Source organism: Xiphophorus couchianus, chromosome 22, assembly GCF_001444195.1.
Source record: "Xiphophorus couchianus chromosome 22, X_couchianus-1.0, whole genome shotgun sequence".
Classification (NCBI taxonomy): Eukaryota; Metazoa; Chordata; class Actinopteri; order Cyprinodontiformes; family Poeciliidae; genus Xiphophorus; species Xiphophorus couchianus.
Window position 1 is genome coordinate 15864933 of NC_040249.1, and position 15521 is coordinate 15880453.

General features: G+C 38.9%; 1 protein-coding gene across 2 annotated transcripts; it reads left to right on the forward strand.

Moving 5' to 3' along the window:
* Positions 1–1120: 1120 nt before the first annotated feature.
* On the forward strand, positions 1121–13800 carry fbln7 (fibulin 7). Of its 2 annotated transcripts, none has more exons than XM_028006105.1 (8): positions 1121–1382; positions 3325–3490; positions 7058–7234; positions 9523–9648; positions 9738–9875; positions 10265–10402; positions 10772–10910; positions 11371–13800. In XM_028006105.1, exons 1-8 carry the CDS (start codon positions 1305–1307, stop codon positions 11741–11743), a joined length of 1335 nt encoding a protein of 444 aa, XP_027861906.1. In that variant the 5' UTR covers positions 1121–1304; the 3' UTR covers positions 11744–13800. The 2 variants fall into 2 exon arrangements, with proteins under 2 accessions (XP_027861906.1, XP_027861907.1); XM_028006106.1 differs by having other exon boundaries at positions 3328–3490.
* The last annotated feature ends 1721 nt before the right edge of the window (positions 13801–15521 follow it).

A 15521-nucleotide genomic window follows, 5' to 3' on the forward strand; every position in this document is an offset into this window, starting at 1 on the left:
AAAATCACCATCAGTGTTTCCATCGCAGCTGTTTATTGCTTTCACTGTTAGTTTTATACATTTAAAAACCCCCATTGAATGTGTAAAACTCCTAACGATGTTTTATTTACTTATCGCCTTATTGGCAACACCATATGTCTCCGCTTGTCCGTGTCGAAGTCGACCACAGACCATTGGCTTTGTTGCACCGTCAAAAAGATACGTCGACGTGTCCGCCATATTGTGAGTGGCAAGTTCTATATGGAGAACCAATGCAAGCGCAGTTGGAAACTGGATTTTCGAAATAAAAGAAACATTACATGCTTCATTCAACTACTTTTGATGTGTTGGTTTGTATAAAATAGCATGTCTTCATTTTGGTGTCATCGCTGAGACATAATATCCAGAAAATAAAATAACATAATGTGATTAAAATATACGGAGATTATTTTACCCCTGAAATGTCCCGAATATATGTGAAACCTTTAAATCTTGTTTTTATAATAATAATAATAATAATAATAATAATAATAATAAGAAGAAGAAGAAGAACAGTATTGAAATTATAGTAAATAATAATAAGAAAACAAGATAAAATAAGTCTACTTTATGAACACTAAATATTACAAAAAATAAGTCTTTTTATTATTATTATTATTATTATTATTATTATTATTATTATTATTATTTCAGTATTTCAGCAAGTTTATGTTTCATTTCACATTTAACTGGCGAGTTTCTATGTGCCACAAGTTATGCTTTGCAATACCAAAATTGACCAGCAGGTGTCACAAAAACCTTAAGATTAAAAAGAAAATTGCTTATACAGAGATTCAACACACTGATATGTGGGATTTTAATGCTTAACTGAATATAATTCTGCATTTAAGGTATTTTATATGTAGAAAATTATTCGAGTCATTCACTCTACAAAAATAAAGAAAAAACCCTGCTCTTCAGTTCCACTCATGGTCATATCAACTTGTAGAAATTATTTTTATTTACTGTAGCTGTATTTAACGAAACTATTTTTCCTGTCAGTGTTAAAGAAATGCAAGAATGAGAAAGTGCATAAAGTGCCTCGGTGGGAGGGATTCTAGCCGCAGCAAACCAATGTATCCCGAGCTCAGAGAGGCTGGGTTAAACTTTCCAAGAGTTCAGGCGGAGAGAAAAGCGCATCTCTGTTTCGGGTACCTGATGAGCATCGCCTCAGACAAGACCGGACCTTCCGACTTTATTTTATGGGGATTTGTTCAAGCACAATAAAAAACGGAAGTCTGACAAACATTTAAAGGGATAACAACTGGACGGCTGGTGTTTCAGAAATGGCTTTGTCTCTCCGCAGCAGGTGTTTGGTTTTGCTGTGCTTGACAGCTGTTCACTGCGGCCATGCAGCTCTTCAGGTAGGAGAAATTTAGTCAGCTTTATGTCTGAAGAATCTGGGTAAACAATACTGATACAATGCATGTCTGCCAACAACCTCTGATATAATACACTACCTTACAAAATCATACTTTTTGAACTCTCTTCCACATACATTTTCTATGATAAAACAGTCTAACATACTTGTAAAGTGGCAAGAAAATGATACGTCGCCCCCAACCCCGTTTCCTATAAATAATAATTTGAAAAGTGTGGCACATTCTTCTATTAATCCCTCCAGTCCTGCACCTTTTGTTACTTATGCAAATCCTTTGGCAGGAATTTATTTGTGCCTTTTGAAAGACTTGAATACATTGAGATATTCCACTGTAGCTCAGGCTGAATGTTTGGGGTCTTTGTTCTGCTAAAAGACAAAATTCAACCCCAGCCTTTTATTACCCTGTGTTTTTCTTCATCTGCCCACTCCAATCAATTTCCCTGTCCTAGAACCCCACAGCATAATGCTACCATCACCATGTTTCACCAGTGGGATGGTGTGTTTGAGAAAATGTGAGTTGACTTTCTGGAGCCATAAAACCTAGATTTTAATGATGTTCACTATTGTTTTCCGACAGACTATAGGCGTTTACTGAACAACTTCACTGATATTGAGAATAAATTACGTACACTGTGAAGCATGGTGCTCTGCAGGTTTAATGCGCCTCTCATTCAATGACAACTGAGATAGACGGCAGCCAAAAAAAAACAGATGTATGAATTGATTTATTCACAGATTGACTCTGTTATTAAGAATGACTTCCTGAAGGCACTTGGTTGAAGTGGTGCTTTTTTAGAAGGTCTGAATACAAATAAACGTCACTCTTTTCAGAATTTTATTTGGAAAACATTTGGAAAAACATTTATTGTTGCTCTTCCACTTCACAATTTTGCCCAACTTTGTTTTGGTCTACAATGTAAAATCCTGATAAGACACACTGCAGTTTGTTTTGTGGAAGTCACTGTATTTATTGTTAAATATATTTCACAAATTATTCTCATACCTTAGTTGTCTTGATCATTTTTCTTTTCCTACTTGCATCAGCTGCTGTAAAGCACTTTGGCTGTGTCACTTCTGTGATCATATTTTACAGTTTTCACTATTGGGAAACTACTTCATACTGTTTGAAAAGAAAAAAAAAAAGAAAAAGTTACATCTGGATGTGAATCTTCCCATGTCTTGTCAGCTGGTGGCATTTCCCCTTCGCCTGCAGCAGGTAAAATAAGCACAGGCCAGACTCTGAGCTGCACTTCTAATGTACTGAGACTAATTGCAATTGTACAAAGCCTTCCATATGCTAGCGGAGGAATTTAAGGTATGCTGCAAGGGGAAATTGTCCCAGTGAGCTTGTGATTAACAACCCTACTGAAAGGATTAAAGGCACTTTCTTTGAGGAATTCTGTAAAGGAATTTTTTTTCTCCAAAGCGACAGTGGCACCTGTGATGTTTTTGAGCTGGATTATCCAGTGCGGTTGTGCAAAAAAAAAAAAAAAAAGACAGAGAAACAACATTTTGGACTTAGTTTCCCCTGACATCTGCCAGACATCTTTAGTCCAGCTGTGTCTGCCACTGGGGTTGTGGTAGTGGAAGCGAAAGGAGGTGAGGGGAGTCAGAAACTGAGATGGTCAGCTGTGGGGTCTAAAATCGAGCCATTAACCACAACAAAAATATGTCATTAATATGGTTCTAATTACACAGAAAACAGTTTGCTACCATGGGAACTCTGTTCCATGCTGACATATTTTTATGACAAATTACATCATCCTTCACATCTGGAGGACGCTGTTTATTCACCATTCATGTTTTGCCACCATTAAACTGAGGTAACCTCTACCCTCATGCCCCCGTTGCATTCAAAGATTTTCTTTCCTGCCAAGACTCCTTTTTACTGCTAGCTCGGCTCACGGCCTGTCGTGTTTTACCAGCAGTCCTGCATGGATAAGCACCAGGTGGTGGGAGTGCTGCGTCAGATGGAGAAGTTCTTGAAAGGCCAGGAGATCCGGTTCACAGAAGGTCTCCGGATCATGAAGTCAAAACTGGCGTCACTTCAGAACTCCGTCTCCAAGTTACCTCAAGCTGATCAGTCAGCTGGTGAGTAAAAACAGATCATCATCAGGATTATTGTTAGAGGTTCCTCTGTTGATGATAACTTCAAGAAAAGCTGATTTTATTCAGTTTATTTAAATGTCCTTGATTAGACTGAATTATTATTTGTGCTAAAATATGATGTGGCATGATTTGTGTAAAATACCAAAAAACACAACCTTAATTTCTTGGTATGTTTGCTGAATCCACCGTTTATTTTTCTGAAACACGGTTGCCAAAGTTATTTTCATTTTGGATCCATATCAAGATCATGAATGTCCTCAAAGGCTTGGTTGTTGCATTGATAAAACCTGTTAAACTGCCAAAATATGAATAAAGAACTCTCTCGGAATTGATTCTTAAAACTTAATAATATTGGACATCTTTTCATGTTGACATAATTTGACAGTATACAGATAAAAACTGATGTGATTGATAAAATAACTATTTTTTGAAGGTTCTTTTCATGTGTGCCTGTAGAGTACAGAGGTCCATATAAAAAGCTATACCGAGCCAGATATGGACCCCGGGCCTTCAATTTGACTCATATTCTACATTATTACTCGTAATACTCAGTATTTTATTTTAACAGATATTTTCAATGGATTTTGAAACAACAATGTGCCAGAAACGTATCCAAAACATCCAGACAAATTTTCGGAACAGTTCCAATAATCAGGTAATTTACAATGCAGTCAGTGCGAAACAAAGTTTCATGCTGTGCCTTCAAAACTAAATTCTGTTTTGAAAAGTTTGACAATTTGTCATTTCATGACCACAAACTTTAATGTATATGATTGGGATCTTATGTGAGAGACCAACAGGAGGTACTGCAGAAATGCTCAGGATAGTATTAATGAGAAAAGCAGCCAAGAGGCCCATAGCAACTCTGAAGGAGCTGCAAAGATTGACGGTTAGGAAAGTCCACAAATCTGACCTCAATTCAAGGAAAAGTGATGACAAAAAAGCCACTTCTTGTGGAAGAAGTTAAAAAATTTAAAAAATTTACTTGCATACGAAGAGCCATATTTAGCATAGCATATCAGCCTGAACAATGATGGGAAAACATGCCAGAATCATGCTATGCGGGATGCTTGAAGGAAATGCTGTTAAAATTGTAGCTGTAATTGTAGCAAAAAAATAGCTATACAAATGCAAATCATATTTCTTAGATTATTACAAAAAAAATCTGTCTTTGTAGTTGTAACGTGACAAAAAGTAAAAAAGTTCAAGGGGTATGGATACTTTTACAAGTTCCTGGATGTGTGGTCTGTCTGAGGTTTTCAGTGAAGGACGGTCAAGTGGAGGAAAACCAAATACTCCAAAGTATCGGGTTTACAATATTTTGGAAAAACTCGCAAGTTGAATTTGATCTTCAAACGAGGTTTCACTCAGTGAGTGACAACAGAAAGCCAGATGAAGCTTTCTGTGCTGTTGTATAATGGAGTCATCCTGCAGTTCAAGACTTTCTCAGTTGCAGAGCTTGGTACTTGACAGGGGAAGTGGATTTGTGGAATTGTGTTGCTTGGCGGCAAACTCCGGGACAAATTTGTTCGTGATGGACCCTCCAGCTCATAACTCTCTGAAGAGTGCTGCACAAGGCAGGAAGACGCTGGTATTTTATAGAGAGCAGTAAGACCTCGATAAAGACTCACAGAAACCCCAAAAAAACATATAATTTTTGCATTTACACATTCACAAGCCAGCTTTATTTTCCCACGGAACATATTGAACTCAGGAATGACCTCGGTGTTTTAAATATTGATGTTGGATAAGTGACTAATAATATTATTTTGCTTGCGTTAGGAGTAATAATGTAGTGAATATGTTTCTACTTTGAAATCCTTAATTGTTTTTCATAACAACAGTTGAATAATTTTGTAGCTCAGTATTTTTATCTACTCTGCTAAAGACAAGTAGAAAAATTTGAAACAAATCTTATCCCTGTTAATGTTTTGTGAAAAGCTCTTTTGGCCACAGGACAACACTTAGTCGTCTCCTACACTATTTCACAAGGTTGGAGCACACAGAGCAAGAAATTTTTAAACTTTCTTCCTTAAAAAAAAATCTCTCTAGATCGTACAGAATTAGGAGTTTATGAATTTCTCTACTCAGCAAACTCCACAATATTTTATATAAAATTTTGTGCCTGCTGAACCAATTCTGTGTAGAATAACAATTTTCAGTTTTTCAGCGCTATGCTATAATATTCGAAGTGTAATGTGATTTTGTTTCAAAAACATCATGATGCCGTGCACTTTAGCAAGGCTTCTGAGGCCCGCAGTATCACAGAACCTCCACCTTACAAAACAGTGGGCATAAGGGGCTATAAGGAAAACGACCAGCCTGTTAATGAAAAATTAAATCTTAATGTCATCTGACTGGAACACACAATACCAGTGAAATTCCCAGTAGAGCTTTCAAACTCTGTATGTTTTCTTTTGTGATGGTAGGACAGAAAAGTCAGTTTTCTGGTTTGCTTTAGCATGTAGATGACAACAAGTAGTTGTTGTAGGGACCACAACATTTTTTAGTGGGGGTTAAGGAGAGCATTATTATTAACCCAAATTAATTATTGCTACAACTGCAGATATGGGTACATTTAGGTGAGTTTTAAATTTATTTTAGTTTGTTTCCGACTTACTGTACTGAGACCAATACACGTCTGCCTTACTTAAATGGCATGATCTGCTGTATTTTCCTATTTTAAAGAGTGGCTATAAAATCTGTTTTATATAATATTTAGACCCTAAGGAATCAGTTTCTAGTTACTGGTTTAATATTCTGATAAATAAATAAATAAAAAATATTCAATTAAATTTATTTTACAAGAACATGTTAGCCAATAAAGGCGGCAGAGGTGGCTAATAAAAACTAAAAATATTTCCTATAATAGGAAAACTTTTTATTTTTTGGTTTTCCTGTAAATGAATTTACTCAAACTGAAAGTTTTTCAGTGCTTCTACAAATAAAATGATCTCATTTTAAGGTCGTTTTCACTTCTTTACTAAAAGTACCAATAAGTGTAAAGAGTGTTCTGGCAACAGAATTAATAGTTCACCAGTAATACGATGTTATGTTTCTGTTTCCGATACATAAACATAAAACATGTTTAGAGAAGTGGTTAGCAGGATAAACTTGTCCTGTTGTTGACCTAAAACTACGGGTTGGACTTCGTCAACATTTGGGGAAAAGTCAGCTGGCTAAGTTTTCTTTTTGAAATAACAAAAAAGAAAAAAGAACAAAAAAACAACACTTGGAGGAAGAATAGAAAGTCTCATTAAAGACCAAATAAAAATCTTTTCCAGTAACCAGTCTTACATAATGTGATTATTATTCAACTTTTAAAGCATAATAAATGAAATAAATTCTGACTTGTAGGGCTTCACTGACCCATAACAGTGGCTGATCCTGCGCTGGTTGACTGTAAATGAGGCATTTGAACATTTGTTTCCCATGAAGGCTCCGCGCTGCCCAGTGACACGTGTATATCCCCGGGCGATGAATACCAGAGGATGCTGGGAGGCTTACTCCACATGTGACCCTCCTTCCTCTCCTTCTTTCCCCCCACAGCTCCGGCCACCTGCCCCTCCCTGGACGCCCCTGCTCATGGAACGAAGTTCGGCTCGAAGTATTTCGTCGGACACGAAGTCCATTTCGTTTGTTCGCAGGGGTACCAGCTTCTCGGTTCTTCTACGCGGGTTTGTCGGGACAACGGCACCTGGTCTGGTGTCGGTGCAGTTTGTAAAGGTAAGCAGCAGTTTATGGAGAAAATCATAACAGTAAAAAATAATTTATTTTACTCATTTTTGTCAAACTAAAACCACAAACTTCAATGTGTTTTTGGGGTCCTTTACGTGACAGAACAACACAAAGTACATAATAGTGAAGTGGAAGGAAAATCTTTATATTTTTTTTTCCAAATGGAAGAATATAAAAATATGCTAAAGTCTAATCCTATTTTTATTAAGCAATTAGCTTTTGCTAAAAGTGAGACTGGGGTGTTGGGTGCAGAGGACTCAGTGGCCACTACTATAAAGCATCTTAACCAAACTTTTAAAAATTCATGTCATTCTAAGTGCACTAAAGCTACTTTAGATTGCCCACATGCCTTAATATAGGGTTTCCTCCACAAGGTCTCCCCTAGAAAACTGAAGACTTAAATAAGTAAGCAATGCTTAGCCTGGTGGGGGCACAAGTAAAGCCTGGTGGCCTGCCAGGCTTATGATACACTGTGAGAAATCCTTCTCCAGAAAACTTGATAAGCCCAGAGGTAGGTGCGCTAGGGCAGTGATTCATCCAGTGGCTCACTGTGTTTTTGAGTTAAAAAATGTTTAAAGTTGACAGAAAATTTGAAAATATCACTTGATAATTAAGTGTTATTGAAAGTTTGGAAGATTAACACCTGAACACCAGCTATAGAGTACAGTGACCGACAGCGTGCAAACACGCAGCAAACAGCAAAATAAGGTGTAAACATGTAAAAAACAAAAAACCTAATGCAACAGAGAAGCGATGCAAACAAAAAATGCTGCAATAACAGAAAATAGAGTCAAAAACCTTCAATCAACAAAACAAATGCAAACACAAAAAAATCATAAATAAAATTATTAAATCACAATTAAAATGCTGCAATCATAACCAAAATGTTGTAATCATAAATAAAATGCTGTGCATCTGCACCTGTTTGCTGCTAGTTAAGCCGTTTACATCTGTCAGCCACCATAATAAAGTCTTTCAAAAATGCAAACGTAGAAAACTAAATAAACCATTTTTAGCCTGGTGGGGACACAAGCAAAGCCTGGTGGCCCGCCAGGCTTATAATACTCTGGAGGAAACCCTGCTAATATATGACTAAAGTCTACCAAAGCTCCTGAAATAAATTATTTTATAGTGTAGTGTTTTGAGATGCCAATTCAAGATTATATGGCATCGTGCCTCCAATTTCAAAACCATCTGTAAGTGACAATTCACTCATTTATAAGGTGCTGAAAGAAACTTCAGCTCAAAAACCAAACAGCTATTTACAGATAAGAGAGAGAAAAGATAAAGTTTCAGAGTGAGTGCAGTTCTTTGGTGAACTGAATGAAGCACTTGTTAAATTGGAATTAAATGTCTCTGAACACAGAATAACACCTGTACTACATTCCACTGCGGGGTGCCTTCCCCTGTTTCTCTTCTTCATTACCATCAGAGCACAGGCTACAGTAAGATAAACCTCCCTGCCGCTCATGTTTCTCCGGTTCTTTGTCAGCGCTCCATAGATGGGGTTAGGGCCAACCATTATAACCAGCAGAGTCTGATAGTGCAGAAATATGCCAGGCATGCTACTGATAGTCATTTCAGCCTGAACTGATGACGAGCTTTCCAAAAATATTCAAAGTAGCACACCCAGTCGAACATGAACATGAATTTATTGACTTTCCTGGCTAAAGCAACACGATGGGGATTGACTCTGCACAGTAGAGGATTCCTGCTCAGCAAAAGAGGCCCAGGTTTGCTCATTCTCCAAAAAAGCAATGACAGAGGGTGAAAAACCTGAATACTAAAAGCAGTTTAAAAATATCTAAGTGCAGCTTGTCTTTTCATGACACGGTCCAGTGGTAACCACTGGAAAAGCTAAATAAAAATGAAAGGAACTGCTTGCCATTTGGTTTAAAGCTTAAAGGGTAGCAGCTGCTTTGTATTTTCTCCATCTACTCAGTTCTGAGAGCTAACAAGAGGGAAAAAATTATAAGGCTTAAAGTACTATTTGACCACTTTTTCTGTGCATAGGTAACAGTGAGAAGAATAAGTGTTGCCTGTAAGAATGTGGCTTTAATCATCACAGAGGAGGGAACCTGCAGCATTTCAGCAGCAGACGTAGTGGTCTATGACAAACAAATCAGAGGTGTTAAAACATTGAATAAAATGTATTAATCAATTAATCTATTTTCAATACATTCCTAATCCTCGTGGGTTTTAAGAGGGCCTGTAAATAGGAGGCTTTTTTGTGTTTTTTTTGTATGAAATTATGTTTTTTTTTTTTTCATCTGCAGATATAGGTGAGTGTTCAAGTAACCCCTGCCAGAATGGAGGTACGTGTGTGGAAGGTGTCAACCAGTACAAATGCACCTGCCCCCAGAACTGGAGCGGCTCTCACTGCCAGCACCAAACCCAGACTGGTCAGTAACCAGATGTTGCTCGGTTTGTTTGCAGCTGCATGTCTGCAAATTCGTTCCGACTTTTTAACCATGTCCCCTCCCTGACGCAGCACCGCCCGAGTGGAGCGTTATGAACGACCCGGCGTTCAGTCGGCGACCTCGCTGCGCCCAAGTCAACCAAGCCCAGCACTGCAGCTGTGACGCAGGCTTCCACATGAGTGGCACGTCTGACAACAGTATCTGTCAGGGTGAGCTGTAATTATGCGCTAAATTAATTAATCCCTGTGGGGAAATTCTCCTTCGTCTAGTCTTTTCCTTAGGGATGTGAGGTCAGCCGCAGAGCAGCTCCCTGTGGCTGCATGGTTGGCTGCAAGTAGCAGATGTTGCGCAGACTTTACAGAGGAAAAATATCACAGAAGGCTCAATTTTCTTTCCTCATTTGGCTGCAACAGGGAAAGTAATGTGTGAAGCTGGTCTGTGGCAAACAAAATAATCCTCTTGAATGGCCAAAAGCTGATTAGCATACATTTAGGTCAGAGTTTAGTTGTTTATGTTTTTACATCTTGAGTAACATTGTGAAAGTGGAGGGATTTAGCTTAAAAGAATCAAAGTAACTCTAACGACTGTTTCTCTGCAGACGTTAATGAATGCGAAGTGTATCGGTTGGACCAAGGAGGGAAACTGTGCGTTCATGAGTGTGTGAACGTCCCCGGCTCATACCACTGCTCCTGTCCCAATGGTTACAAGCTACTTCCCGATGGGCGGAGCTGTGAAGGTGAGTGACAGGGTGGAGCTGAGGACAAAGCCTCATTGACGGGGCTTTGGCTGCAGACCCGTGGAGGTATGCATGTCCACCGAGCGTGGTATCTGTGTTTTAGTAAGACAAGAAGTCCTCAACAGAAGAGATTTTCTGCTTTCTGCAAAGGTGTCTGCCTCAGGCTTTTATACTTCAACCCTGAAGATAATGGTGCCTCACAGCTGGAAAAAATGACCTCAGGCTTTTTCCTTCACAAGGCCGTTCAACGGAGACTAAACTAAAAAACCCAAATAGGGTGCAGCACTCCACCCCCACCCCAATGTCCACACTGTGGTAACCATGAATCAGGGAGTCGGTCTTTTGCCACTGCTGTGTTGTCTCTTCCAGATGTGGACGAGTGTTTGAGCCAGAAGCATAACTGCAGCAGAGGGACATCTTGCATCAACACTGGGGGAGGCTTTCGTTGTGTCAACCCCGAATGTCCCCGTTCCCATGGCAACATCAGCTATGTCAAGACATCTCCTTTGTAAGTGGGAACGACCCAAAGAGGATGATTTGTTTTATCATGTGGTTTTTTTTTAGTCAAAGTAAATGAATAATAAAGCATTACATACAGTTGAAACCAGATATTTACATACACCAAATAAAAAGACAGGAAGGGTTCGTTTAGAAAACATTACTGCAGAAATCTTATCAAGTATTTTTCATCTAATTTGTAATAGAAGCTACAGAGATCCATAGCTCAGTTGGGAACATCAGTCAAACATCTAATTGGAATTTATCATGACAACAATAACTCAAAATTATCATGATAAGAAATTTATCATGATAAATGAAAAACGATACAATAAATGCCCACCCCTAGTTAAAACTGTACATGATGTCTTCTGTCTGCACTAAACTTTTTTTTATTGAACGAGAACTGAAAGAACGAGATGATGTAAGCATTTTCCGTAAGTGGACACGTTTTGTCCCTTGTGCTGTAGTCAGTGTGAGAGGAACCCCTGCCCCATGGACAGCCGCTCCTGCCATCTGGCTCCTAAGACCATGTCCTTCCACTACCTGTCGCTGCCCTCCACGCTGCAGACCCCCGCCACGCTGTTCCGCATGGCGACCGCAGCTGCCCCCGGCCGCACCGGCCCAGACAGCCTGCGCTTCGGCATAGCGGGGGGGAACTCCAGAGGCACTTTCGTCATGCAGCGCTCAGACAGACAGACCGGTGAGCTGATTCTGGTGCAGCAGCTCCGCGGGCCTCAGGAGGTCAGCGTGGACGTGGAGATGTCCGAGTACGCCGACCGCAGCTTTCAGGCCAAGCACGTGGCGAGGGTCCATGTTCTGGTTTCACCGTATAGTTTCTGAACCTGGAGGAGATGAAGAGCTCAGACTGAAGCCTGTACAGGAACAAGGAAGAGTGCACAAAGGCCACTGAGGGGAAAGAGAAAATGTTGCAAACCGTCACAGATTTCTATCCAGTATGCTTTAAGAATGATGCCAGGGTCTTAAACAGTGCTGTTTAAAAGCATAAATTTCTCCTTACGCTCAAAAGATAATTTGAGTCGATACAAAATGCAGTTCTGAAACAAACATTTCATTTATTAAAGGAGAAAAAGCTACCACCACCTGCCTAGCTTTATGTGCAGTAAAAGCATTTCTAAGGAATTGGTACTCCTCTCTGCAACCGTAATGAGAGCCAATATTCGTAAATAGAGAAAATACTGTATGTAACAGAGTGAACCTTATAAAATTATACTTAGAGAGCAATAGATACTCAAAGTTTCCATTAGTAAGAGGCTGAGTAAAACAAGGCATCCTGTAGGATGTTCCAAAGCCAAAACTATTGTGGACCAAAAAAGAGCAAAAGACTACTCACATTTGTTTAAAATAATCCATTTTGATGACCACCTGGAAATTTATGAAAATTTGGGATACACTTTTAAATCGGCCCCGATTTCCTTAATTTTGGGAGATCGGTGATCGGCTGATATTTAAATGAGAAACAGATTTTATCCACCAATTTTATCTACCTTGGCAAAGGTACTGTCCCCTGTTGCTCTGCTGTGAGAGACCGTTGCCAGATTAGGGGCTTTGTTGCTATAGTTAGCAACTTTCTAGACAGAAAAAATTGTAGTAGCAAAATCAGAAACAGCAGGTAAAACCTTCTACGGATTGTGATCGATGATCGGCCAGAAAACTGCAATCGGTGCAGTATTTTGTACACTACTGAAACAAAATTTGAACTTTTTAATAGGTGTGCGTCCTGATACATTTGGCATAAAACAAAAGCAGCTTTTTAGAAAAGAAAAACCTGTCAAGCTGACAGACATATTGGTGATAGTGTGATGTTCCGGGCTGCTGTGCTGCTGCAGGACCTGCATGACTTAGTTCAATTAATTGAACCATAAATTCTGCTCTCAACCTGCAGCAAGAAAAAGATGTGGTGGGATGAATATGACTTTGAAAAGAACAATTTATGCTGGAAAACCCTGCAATGTGGCTTAAGAAGAAAATATTGTGCCAAAGAAAAATCTCATTGCCTGTCATCACAAACCTTTCATCCCCAACACTGGCACAGCTAGTTATTAGGTTCAGGGATGCAATTACTTTTTCACACGTTGCCAGCTTGGTTTGGATGGCTTTTTTTCTTTTGATAAATGAAAAAACTGCATTTTATGTTTTGCCAAATGCAAAATACTTTTTCACAGCGCTGTAGTTTATGAAGTGTGGTTCAGAAAAAGCATTATGTCTGTATGAAAGCGGCCCTCAAATCCAGGTATCGAGGGCCGCGGGTGTGCTGCAACTTTTAAATGCATTTCTGCTTCAAAACACACCTGAGTCAAATAATGATGTCATCAGCATCAGGATGAACTTGCAGTCATTTGATTCAGGGGCCACAATGGAAAAAACAGTTGATCTAACTTTAAAAAGTTTGAGTTAATCTGTTGCAAGTAGTCAAATTAAATGTATCCAAGTAAATATATTAAGTTGTCACATTAAACAAGCGTAAATAAAGACAGTTTGACAAGCTTAATTCGATTACTTGTAACAAATCAATAATTTTTTAAAAGTCCCCTGGTAGAGGATCTCATACAGGGGCCTCATAAACATCCCGACATAGCATTAGTGCTTGTGTGGCTCTAATTTATTGGAAATATTGTTGCTGGATTTTGAAGTGTAACATATTATGTGCAAATCATATCATATACTGTATATTTGTGATTTTGATTTCGTTTTGTACACACTTGCATTCATGTTTTGCCAACAGCTGCTGCAGCATTTATCTCTCTGTCATATTCTGTATGTTATGCAGAAATACTTAAATTTGTTCACAATGCAGAGTTTGGCGCATTTACTGACATACTTTCTGGTCATTTTAAATAACTCCTACATTACTGCAATAAAGCCAGTCCAAGGTTTCAGTGTTCATTAACAGAACTTTTCTTGATGGTAGACAGTGGGCTATTAAATGTCCTCTTGGCGGTATTTGTTTCATTCAGCTGCCACTGGGGAGTGAATTTTAATGAGTGAAACGCAAATCTGTGTATAGCTGATAAATGAAGGCTGGATGGCTGCAAAAGCTTTTCTTGATGAAAGGATGAAAAACTAGAGAAGAATGTGTGTTCAATAATCTAATCCATGAAGGAAAAACTCCTTGGCCATCCGAGTCAAAGCATTTCCCAAATGTCTTGGAAGGAGAAAAGACGACTCTCACAGTATTTTTATTTGACATAAGTAGAAGGAACACCAACTGTCACATCTTAAAAACATATCTCACTGCGTATTTTTGTCAGGGAGAGAGAAAATGGGCTAATGCTCACCATATGTGTCGTCCTCCTCACGTGTCTCCATCCAGGGGTTTACGTAGCAATAAAAGAGGCCGAGAGAGCCGCATGCTTTCAGAAAATCAAAACACGTGTCCCAAAGATAGGCTCTGCTCCTACAATGACTACGTGCCTCAGTGGCAGTGATGATTTTTTTTTGCATGCACTCATAGTGTTATGTTTCAGTCTTAAATTTACGTTTTTAGTTGAAAGGACCTTACAACTGGAGTGCAGTGAGGTCTTCACGGGACATTAAAATAATATTTGAAACTCATCTTTTTTACATTTTATCACATTAGATTGGGGCATTCACTGCTTGTTTTTTCTAAAATATTTGAAAGAAAACACAACTTGGGAAGCTGAAGCTGGGTATAACACTAAATGACATGCTTGCAAAGCAGCCAATCCTGAAGCGCCACTCATTTTTCTTGGCAGTGTTTTGGCTGTAGCTACATATAAGTTTCACTGGTCGTGCTAAGAAGGCTTTCAAGTACGCGATTTAATTCATATTAAGGTATATTTGAACAATTAATATATCCAGTTATTTTTAGACGGGGTCTCATACATTTGTGGATTTAAGCTATTTGCTTAAAAAAAACAACAACTTGCAGATTTAATGGCGTTCCAGTTGTAGTCGGTACTCGGAAATTCTGACTTCCCAGTATTTGTTGATAACCTTGATCATGGCAACATGCAACACTTTTCAGTTCCTGCATCTTTGCTTGGTGGTTCCTGAACGTCTTATTTAGTTTTTGAGAATGGCAGTTTCAGTAAGATGGTTTGAATCTTGGCCATAATTAGGTGTTGCAGCAGAGGAATGATCCCGAACATACCTTATAACCGGTTTTGGAAAAGAAAATAGGGGATAATCTTAAACTCAAAAGACTTTCTCAAAAGCCGCGACCTCAACCCTTGGACAAATCTCAAATGCTGGCTTCATACCAAGAAACCAGCCAATATAAGTGAGCTTTACAATTTCTCCTAAGAAGTTGAGCCAGAATTGTGGATGAAGCGTGTTGATAGCAACAAAAACATGTGGTGGAGATGTGTTAAACCAAATATTAGTCGGTGGTTTAAATTTGAGAATGTATGTGTAAGAGAAAATTCACCACCAAACAAGTCCTCGACGCGGCCGTCGCGGGTTCGATTCCCTGACCGGTAATATTTGCCCCACGTCTTCCCCCCTCTCCTGTCAGCCTTCTTTCATATAAGGGAGAAAAAAAAAATTATAACCATTATCTTAAAGTGTAACTAAAGCCCCAATAAACTTCTTTTTGCTGATAAACTATCCATATGGGCTATTTAGGGTACTATTTTTT

Coding starts and splice junctions, on each gene's coding strand:
- fbln7 (XM_028006105.1), top strand. CDS start 1,305: ATGGCTTTGTCTCTCCGCAGCAGGTGTTTGGTTTTGCTGTGCTTGACA. Junction 3,491..7,057: donor TCAAGCTGATCAGTCAGCTG/GTGAGTAAAAAC, acceptor TTCCCCCCACAG/CTCCGGCCACCTGCCCCTCC. Junction 9,649..9,737: donor CCAGCACCAAACCCAGACTG/GTCAGTAACCAG, acceptor TCCCTGACGCAG/CACCGCCCGAGTGGAGCGTT.